The sequence below is a fragment of the Gavialis gangeticus genome, unplaced genomic scaffold (assembly GCF_001723915.1).
Source record: "Gavialis gangeticus isolate Ggan-Ray unplaced genomic scaffold, GavGan_comp1, whole genome shotgun sequence".
In the NCBI taxonomy this organism is placed as follows: domain Eukaryota; kingdom Metazoa; phylum Chordata; order Crocodylia; family Gavialidae; genus Gavialis; species Gavialis gangeticus.
Window position 1 is genome coordinate 50,742,332 of NW_017729034.1, and position 10,237 is coordinate 50,752,568.

Consider the following 10,237-nt stretch of genomic DNA (forward strand, 5'->3'; position numbering starts at 1 on the left):
CCCCTCAGCCAATCTGCAATCCATCTGACTGTGTAGGCATCGATGCCACAGTCACCTAGTTTTTTAACTAGGAGGGGGTGAGAGACGGTGTCAAAGGCCTTGCTGAAGTCCAGAAAGACTACATCCACCGCGGCACCTGCATCCATGGCCTTTGTGACCTGATCGTAGAAGGCAATCAAGTTGGTCTGACATGATCTCCCCCTAATAAAATGCAGTCTTATTATCTGGGAATAATACTTTGAGTGCTGCCATCATGTGATCAGACTTACAGCATTATAGGAAGAGCTGCACACGTAATTCAGCAGCAGAATGAATGGAGGAGCAAGCGTGGCCCCTAGGTTTTCAGGGCTCAGCTCTCCTGGCCTGTTAGGAGAAGTTCTGTTCTGTTCTCTGTTTCCCATATGCTACTCTTACCCTTTCTTCCTCCTCACTTTCCATTGACTAAAGCCAAACAGCTTCCCCATTCTGCAGTCTCTTCTTGCAGCTGCTTCCAACCACTGCCTTCTCCCAAATTCTGTGGTCCTTCCCCAGTGCATAAAAGTAGTAATAGAAAATAACTGTCTTCTTGCCGCCATCCCTCTTTAGCACCTCTGGGCACTACATGAGGTGGGAGTTGGTGTTTAGATCACAAACTGCACTCCTTTCCTGCAGGTGGAGAAACCAGGATGTGAAGACTTTGTATTAGGGAAGACTGTGGTTTGACCAAGGGGAAGGGAGAAGAGGTGAAGTGACCCTGTAGCAGTTATGAGGCCTAACTGGAGAAGAGGGGGATGATAGGCTCTACTAGTTCTGAAGACTTTTTTCTACTTTGCGATTAACATATTTGGAAGAACAGGGAGAGAAAGTGTAAAGAGAAATCAACAGATAAACTTTGAAGGTCAAGAACGTGTTTAAATTAATAGGTGAACCTGTTGATGAGGCAAGTGCATAAGGATCATCTGATATGTTTGCCTGTGTTTTAATAAGCACCTTCTCAATTGTTTTTTCTGCCCAAGGATGAACTAAAATTAAATTTATTAATCCTAAAAAACCTTAATTTTCTTTTTAGACTCAAGGATTAGGAACTGCCTTAAAGATTTTATTCTCTGAAAGAGAAATACAGAACCTTCCTGAGAATAGTCCATCCAAAGGCTTTCAACTGACACGTCAAGAAATAGTTGCTCTTGTAAACGCATTTGGAAGGTAAGTCTGTGTTTCTCATAAAATAAAAATAATGGCTAGTAAATTCTGAAGTGTTGCTCATTAATCCTAGCTATCTGGAAGGAAGTTTAGAACATTTTATTTTGGATCTTTTGAGGGGAAAAAAGTGCCTTATTTAGACTGTTTGATGCTTCCTTTTCTGTAGAATCAGGAATTCCATGAGCATGGCACTTCTCTCAGTAGTTTGGTCTGGAATGTACACATATGAAAAAGAGCATCTTAAAAAAAGAAAAGTTTAATCTTAATTTACAAGTGGGCAGAGACTTGAGGATGTGGTGCCTGTATTTGTCCATATTATTTAACTATTAGGATAAATGTTTTTAACTGGTAAAAATTTGGGACTTGTGGCAAATGAGCATAGTTTTGCTGATTTAAGGGGGGAGAGGGGGGTCCTTCACTGTGCATAGAAATTAAAAGAAAGCCTACTTTGTTCCTCAGACCACACTTTGGAGAGCTGATAGAACTTTTCAGGTCTCTAGCTCTTGTCCTACTGACAATCATTTTACATACAACTGAAACTGTTGATACTGCTTTGTGACCGTGGTCATATTTTAATGATTGAGAGGGAAATGAAGGGATTTATTTAAATTCTTGTGATCATGTTTTTACTGTATTTTGAGTAATATCCATAAATATTGCAAATTTCTTATGAAGAAAAATGGTTTTGGCTTCTAAAATTGTTTAAATCAAATTAGTTGATGGTGAATGAACAAATGGAGAATGGATTTGTAATATCTTTGCTAGTTTCAAGTTATACTAATACCCCCTCCCCCCTTTTGTTTTTTTTAACAGGCTTTCAACGAGTATAAAAGAATTGCAGAATTTTAAAGTGTTATTACAGCATACTAGGTAATGAAGGCTTTTGCTCATCCTGGTAGTGATGACCATTAAATGACTGCATCAAGCAGAAAGACAAAACAATCCTTACAGGACTGGTTATGAACTGAAAAAAATCAAATACCAACTTGAATATTTATGTTGTTTCAAATGGAAATGGTTATTAATTAGAAAAGATATTTATGAATGACATGTATAGTTTTTAAACATGTAAATTATGCTGACCTCCTGTCCACTTTCTCTGCTCATCATTTACCAGTATATAAATGTTTTCTTTAGTTCATTCTTTCATTCAAAAACAACTGTTTAACATGAAATTACTATACCTTCATCCCGACTGCAGTGTTGATGTGAATAAACTTGCCCTACCACCAAGAGGAAAACACCAGGTGGTCCTTCTTTTTAAATCATGGGTATCAATATATTCTAAGGACCAGATACCAACTGAGTCTAATCCTGTAGAAGGAAATCCTTCTTTTCCTTTTAAGCTCTTGCTTTTATTTCCTTGCATTAAATTTTTGAAAAAAGTGGGAAACTGAATTGAATCTGTTTTCTACTGTGACAGCCTTATCAGCCTGTTGATGCCAACTATTTTCTCCACTGTTTGTAAACTTTGATTTTTTTTTTTTAAACATACATGTACGTAACTGCCTTGTCACTGGTGGAGCAAGAGAGGAAGTAACTTTTACCAATCCCTTAACTCTGCCTGTGTCTGCTGAGGAGGTTTTAAAAGTTTAAGTGCTTGCTGCTAGCTGAGAAGCTTGGGTCAAGCTTGCCATTCAGTCTTTGGTCACAGGTTCAGCCTCCAGAAATTTTGTGTTATAAAAAGTTAATATAGCACATTTGAAGTAGTGGAAATATGTTGGCTTGAATGGGATTGCTTGTTTGTAGTTCTACATGAAAAGTGCAGTGCAAAAAAAGAAAAGGTTGTTTATAGACTTTTTTTAGCGGTATGTTGAAGATTTTTTTTAAGTGTTGGCATTTAATACTGCATACTTTATCTATGCAATCCCTAACAGTTCCTTTTTAAAAAGGGTATTCAGCATATGTAATGAAACGGGTATATTACAGTGAATCTTGCATAAATTGATTGTTCTGTCAGTGTCAAAAGAGAATCCAGAGACAGCACTACTGATTAATAGCAATCAATAATTGATGTAAATTTAAATTGAAATAAGTAAAGCAAGGAGAGTAGTATTTTTTAATCAACTTGTTTATAAGTTGTAGTAAATTGTGTTTTGGTGAAGATAATTAAATTCGATATCAATGTTTATAACGCTGGTACAGTCTATAGATGTCTTTATAGCATGTTTTATTTTCAAAAGTAAAAACAGTTTTCACAAAATGAATAAAGTGCTCTTAAACATTTTTCATCTTATCAAAGCTTACTCTGACTTGCTTGTTGGTCATTAAATTTTATTTTCCATAATGCGGTTCTTTACAGTGGAGAAAGAACTCTTGACATTTGGGATTTTTGTATGGTCCCTTCTCTGGTCTTGAGCCACAGGCAAAATTACTTGCTTTTTTTCCCATTAAAAACAAATTTGCTTATCCTGCTCATAACATTTGATCTGTAGTGAGGTAAAAGTACTGTGAAAACTAAATGGAAAATTACTTCTTGTGATAGTTGACTAAATTATCATTTAAACTGGTATCCAGTTTTCATAAGTTTTACTGTTAAGACTTGGTTTAAAATGAGTTATAGCATTTTTCTCTATGTCTTGATGCAATGTTAAGGTAAACTAATGCTAATTAGTAAACTAATTTCTCTCTAGGGAGAGAAATTGCACATGAACCAGAATAAATGTTTGGAAACCAGTTCAAACCTGTAACAATAGAAGTTCAGTATACATAAACCACTTTCAAAATGGCCCAAACCAGTTTGAGATAAACCTGGATGGAAGTAGTATCAGATTTAAATCAGTTTATTGAACTTTTGCCCCAGATCCCCTCCAGATTCAAGTGAACTCAGTCCCCCAGCATCCCATGATGCTTTGTACCTCCCCTGCAAGCTCCCCGTTGCTGGGTGGGCAGGCTAGCATTGGCCCAAGCTGTCTGCTCCAGCAGAACAGGGAGGTGTGCTCTAGCATCCCCCAGCATCCTGCCTGGGCCACTGCAGGCATGTGGCTGCATTTTCAGAGTCAAAAGTGAATGTCTGTTCACTTGTAGATTAGTCTAAACTGCATTTATTGGTTCAGTCTGTGCAGATTGAATCGATTCAGCCTTGGGCTTCTTGACTGTCTCCACTTAGCTAAAACGTAGCTTACCCTGCTCAGTAACTTAACAGTTGTCTTGTTTTTAAACACTACATTTAAAACTATCTTATTTTGACTGGCTTGTAGCTGAAAGGACCTCAGATGTTTCTCTCCCACATGTTTCCTTAGTCATTTAAGGCCTAAAATTGAGCCTGCAGGTTCTCTCCTGTATGAGGCATGGCACATAGAAGAGATTTAAATTGCCGTGTTAGTTGTGTTAGGGTGTCTAGAGCCTTGCATAACCACACTTCTCATTATTTAAATTTTAAAATAAAAATAGATACTTGTTTTGACCTGGAATTTAAGATTTTAGCATTCCTTCTTTGCTTCCTCCTTGCTTTGTGGGAGGGAGAGGAAAAATAGTTTGTCACTTTTTTGGGGGGTGCAGTTGTATTATTGTCTTCAGCACCCAGTTCCCGGCTAACATTAATGGACACTGGAGAGACATTGGTACATGTTCCCTCCATCCATGTCCTTACATGAGAGCAGGTTAGAGGATTTGGGGAGTATGTGGTCTTTGAAGAGCAGCCTCCTGCACACAGCCACAGTCCAGCAAAATGAATACAGCTGTACAGGAGAGCAGGAAGAAGGATTTTACTCCTTTTTATTTCTAGGCCATCTATGGCTTATGGCAGGGACCATAAGCACTAGACGCAAACAAATCTTACGATCTGGTACAAACAGTATATTAAAATCCAAGACACAAGATTTGAACTTCTGAGGAGGAGATAATGCACATTTAGTAGAACAGTCAGATAAATACTAATTTGTCAAATTTATCACAAACTGTTTCTGTTTCATTTGGTGATTGTGCTTTATATTGCTGTGCATGCATGAAATACCACACTGTACCACACTTAAAGCTTTGTGTTGATTGTTAGGAAGAAGAAACTTCTCTCTGTGCTTTTTTTTCTGAGAAATGATCTATAATACATTGTAAGTACTATAGATGCTGCTGCTTATAAATTAACAAGCTCCAGCTTGTAAACCTCAGTGCTGTTCAATGTTTGAATCCTTAATGTATCTAATTTATTGAATTATGTAATTTAAGTTTATTATACTCCAAAACTGACATTAGATCTGCTTGCTGCGATTTAAACACACGTATAAATCTTTCCTATCTCTTGCATCTGAATCTGTAAAAATGCAAATTAAAGTAACTATTTTTCTGGTATACATTTTCCTTTTGTGAGTGTAAGTTTGTAATTTTTTCTTGGTTGAAGACACTGTTTTCCTTTTTAGATTTTAACGGTCTGTATGCATATCCTGTTTTTCTTTATATAATCATTACTAATACTGAAATAAGAAAAGTATCCCTTTAAAGTTCAAATGACCTGTTGGTCTTGCAACACATTCAAGAATTTTAAGAAGCTACAATTTAAGCAACGACTTTAAGAAATTGAAGTCTTCCAAATTCTTTTTTACTTTTTTGTTGAATTCCTATTTAAAAGGCAAGTCATAAACTATTTTGACTTTTTGAATTATAAGCATTAATACTTCAGTGTGCTGAATAATAAGCACTAATATACTGTTTTAAGCTGTTTTAATTTTCCTCTGATTATTTTTTAATGAGCATCTACATAAGTGGTATGACCAGCTGATGTAAACAAATCAGTAAAGTAAGTGGAAGAAAAAAAAATAAGCTAAATCCTCCCCTCAGGATGTAGTCTTATTTTCAGTGAATACAACTACTACTAATAATGTTTCCACCTCCTTTCGCCAGTACCATTTCTAGCTGTACTTACCTAAAATTGGTCTCAAATATAGTGTTTCATGTTGAAATCAGCTTTGGCTTGCTCCTTATTACAGTTCTACTTTTTTATTCTCCCCGCCCTGCCCCCTGACATTCCTTGAGCTTTATGCTCCCTGATGTATGAGCAAGATTAGCTTCCTTGCAGTTCTGCTTCTCTACTCACACGTTCACTTCCTTGAGAATTTGGATGCTACTTTTTTGTGCATCTTCTCTTGTTTTTCTATCTACCCTGAACTATCTTTACTTGCTGGTCTTTGGCTTTTTCTTTACTAAGTCACTGGCTCTTCACAAGTCAAAGGAATTGACTAGAACATTTGAAAACAATTTTACATTTGGTAGGATATGGCATGCAGTTGCAGTAGAACTTGACTCCAACCCACTTTGATCCATAAAGATCAAAATCCCTAATGAGTTAGAGTAGCTTTGTCAGTCCCCGCCCCCCATTAAGTAGCTAATGTCCGTGAGTTAGAATCTTACTGAATACCTTTACTTGTCTAGGAACCTTTTTTTATATTCCTAAATGCAGCTTTTTAGATTTAAAATGTACTTTCTACTTCACTTCTGCTACAGCGGAAAAAGGTTTTGAGAAGGGAAAGAGCATATGGGCATCTTAACAGTTTTATGTCGAGGGAAAGAAGTATTGTTTTGTTATGTGCTACATCAAATATTTAAAAGTTTTTTTTTTCTACCAGTTAGGTTTCCTTGGTATCTTATTTAAAACAAAAAAAACCCTCAGTCCTTTTTATTGTTCTACCATCTTACCTTACATGCTGAGGTAATACCCCAAATTGAATGTTTTTAACCCACTGAGATGTGGTTTGAGAAAATAGCTAAGAAATAGGAATGGGAAATATGAATCATGTTACAGTATTGTTCCAACTTGAAAAGCCAATCTGACTGTTTTGTTTGCAAAGAGCATCTAAGCTGCTTTAACACTGCTTTCAAGGGTTTTCTGCTCTTCACAGTGGGATTTTAACTTGATGCACCATTACATATTACACGTGATAAAACCACTTATTCAGGTATCAGTGAAGATTCCAGTGGTCTTTGATTTCTGTCCTCTGGAAGTTTTTTTGGTGTTTAACTCAAATATGTTATTGGGTCTCTGCATGGGACCTAAACCAAATTCATCCCTTTGATTTCTGTGCAGATGTGGCTGGAACAGGGTTTCTAGATCTGCCAAATAATGCTCAGTGTTTAACTGTTACTTCAGAAAATCATGTATCAAAGGTATTTGCCTATAATATTCCGTCTCCTAATAAGCCAGTAGAGAAAGGGTGGTAGGCTGCTGCTGCTGCTAATTGTATAGAGCCTATGGTAAGGTTACTATTCAAGCTGGGAGGTAGGGAGAAAGCATTAACAGCCAGAGCTATGGAGCCAGCCCTCTTCAATGTGCACTTATTTGTCATAATTGGCCAGAAACATGGGCACTTCTCAAAAGTACTTGGGTTCAAACTCTTAGGAAAGATTACCTGTGGAAGACTGACTCAGTTAAGAGATTAAAGTTTAGTCCTTACACTTAATAAAAGAAAATGTAATTGCTGACATGCTATTAGGCCTGAATAATCTCTTGGAGCATATTGTGGCATTTTATATGCTTTTCAGTTAAGGGAATGCCTTTTTTTTTTTTTCTTCCCAAGTGCTAATTCTTGTGCATGTGTGCTCACATATATAGTGGTCTTGGTATACATTAGCCCCACGTGCTTGAGACTTGGCGTCTTTCTGTCCCCAAAAGTAAGTGAACTTCCCCCCGTTTCCTTTGGCAAGGGACAGAAATTATACTTAAACCAGTATATGTGATTGGCAGGGATCCTGGTTTTCTCTGTTTTAAAAACCACATTCTCTGATTTTAAAAAAATCCTAAAATATATTATTAAAAAACCCCAAATCACCATTTTTCCTAGATTAAAGTGTGTGTATATGCAAGTAAGCCATTTAGAAGCCTACCTGTGACTTGGTCATAATAAATTCTAAATACCTTTTTTCTTTTTTTGGTATTTGATTCTTGTTTTTTATCTGAAAAACAGCACCTTCTACCCTCTGTACTCACCAGGATATGGGTGTAGCTGCAGCTTTGCCCCCTGCTGCTTTGTGATGCTCAGATGATCTGCTGGTGCCCCTCACTCCCCACCTACAGCCCCTCGTCCCCTCCAGCACTGCTGCTGCCCCTCACTTGCACCCTGCAGCCCCCTGCCCCTGCCAGAGGGGCCCTACCTGCCAGGGCTATGGCCCAGGGCCTGCAGCCCTCTGTACCGTGCAGCAGTGCCCGCAGGAAAAAGCATCTGCTGTGGCTGGAGTGGAGCATAGAGCCCAGGTCCCCCCACCCCACCCATGGATGACACAGCCAGAGTGGAGCCTGTTTGGGGAGGGGTGGGGAATGGGCTGCCTGGTGCAGGAAGCCTGTATCTGCCCCCACCCTGTGCACAAGTCTGGGGTCATGTGCCCAAGCCTCCCTCCCCAGGGCTGTGTGCAGCACAGGAAGCCAGTGGGCCTGGTTGGACAGCACCCCCAGCCCTGCCCTACTCCCTCCCTTGCTGTGGGGCCTTTAATCTGCCTTCCCCCCTCATCACTTTACCTAGAGGGAGCTTTGGGAGCTGCTTTCCATGTGGCCTGGCTGCCATGTGCATGTGTGCGCTTGCACGTGCATGTGGCACCCCTGCCTGTGATTGCCCTCCTGCTTCCCCTGGCCCTGAGCAGCACCTTGCAGGCTGGAACTGCCCGCCTGCAAGGGAAACCTGCCATTTCCTGCATTTTTCTCCTTTAAAGTAGAAAATCTACGTTTTTTCCATTAAAGGAGAAAATTCACACTTTTTTCCACAGTGAGCAGAAAACCTGGCTCCCTGGTGACTGAAAACCAGTCTAACCCTGTTACAGAAAAGAAGTTGGGTGCACATTAGACTGGTTTCAAAATGGCTGACCCAGTTTAAACTAGACCTAGATAGATGCAGTATCAGATTTTAATCCGCTTAAGTTAAACCAGTCTATCAAACTTCTCCGCCAGATCCTCTCCTGACTCGAATTATGTCACCGTCCCCTGGCATCCCAGGATACGCTGCTTTCTCTGATTTTTTTTTTTTTTTTTTTTTCCCCCATTGACTGCTTTCTCCTGCTCCCTGCCAGTAGTTAGGGGTGGGAGAAAGTGGAGGGCCCTGTTTAGCCACAAGTGCTGGGGGTGGGGGCCTGGTTTCTCCCACTACTGATTGGCCGACTGGAGGAGGCAGGGCTGGAAAAAGTCTCTGTTGGCTCTATTCTTCTGCAGCTGATAGGGGGTTGGGGTGTGTGGCCAGTAGGCAGTCGGGCATAGCCTGCCTATTGGCTGGGCTCTGGTGCCTTTGGCAGTGCCTGGTATCCTGGGTGGTACACGGGAGCACCCCCAGCCTGCTAGTGCAGACAGCCCTGTTCCCTTCCTCCCCCACATCCCAGTTGAGAGGATGTCCGTTCTGTTCCTTCCTGATCTGTTCTTTGCAGCTTGGAGAAACCCACAAAGGTTTGATCGATTCCACCTCAGGCTTCTTGATTGTCTGTACTTAGCCTTTGTGCCCCAGTTGCCCCTCCCTAGGCAAAACAAAGTGCCAAGTAGCTCAACTGATCCTTGAGGTTGTTCTTTTACTGCCTGTGACTGAGATGTAGATGTACATAGATCATGATCTGGGATTGCTTCCAAGTCTGCTTCTCTGTTAGTATTCTTTCTGCTCATCTGCTTCAGGCCATAGTAGTAGGGATTTGCAAGACCATATTTACATTACGGCCGGGCAGCACAGTTTGGGGAGGAGGCGAGCAGCCCTCAGTGCTGAAAGAACAGGTTAGGCCAGGGCTACTTAGAAAAGCGGGACGTGTACAAGTCCGTGGGGCTGCATGGGATGTACCCAAGGGTCCTGAGGGAGTTAGTTGATGTGATTGCAGAGCCATTGGCCATCATCTTTGAAAACGCACGGATGAATTAAGGTGGTTATTGAGGCCCCCATAGGGAGGGAGGGAGTGAAGGAGTTGGGAAGGGGCTGGGGCTGGGCGGTGCCTAGGGTTTAGGGCCCGGGGCCTCAATGTGCAGCTGCAGGACCCTGGTGGGGAGTGGGATTGGGCCACAGGAGGCTTGTCTGGGGGGTGAGGTAGAGCCCTGCTGTTACATGCATTCCCAGGAGGTGGAGGGACCCATGCCCCCCAGATCTGTGCACAGGGCATGGGTGCAGGCTGC

The 10,237-nt window shown here is 40.6% G+C and overlaps 1 protein-coding gene across 1 annotated transcript in view; it reads left to right on the forward strand.

Moving 5' to 3' along the window:
- The window catches only part of ERO1B (endoplasmic reticulum oxidoreductase 1 beta), a 66,402-nt gene extending 62,977 nt beyond the window's left edge, over window positions 1–3,425 (forward strand). The window contains exons 15-16 of the mRNA XM_019527279.1: window positions 1,049–1,182; window positions 1,993–3,425. Coding sequence (XP_019382824.1) covers window positions 1,049–1,182; window positions 1,993–2,053 — 195 coding nt within the window. The 3' untranslated portion in view covers window positions 2,054–3,425. The remainder of the gene's footprint in view (window positions 1–1,048; window positions 1,183–1,992) is intronic.
- Window positions 3,426–10,237: the final 6,812 nt, after the last annotated feature.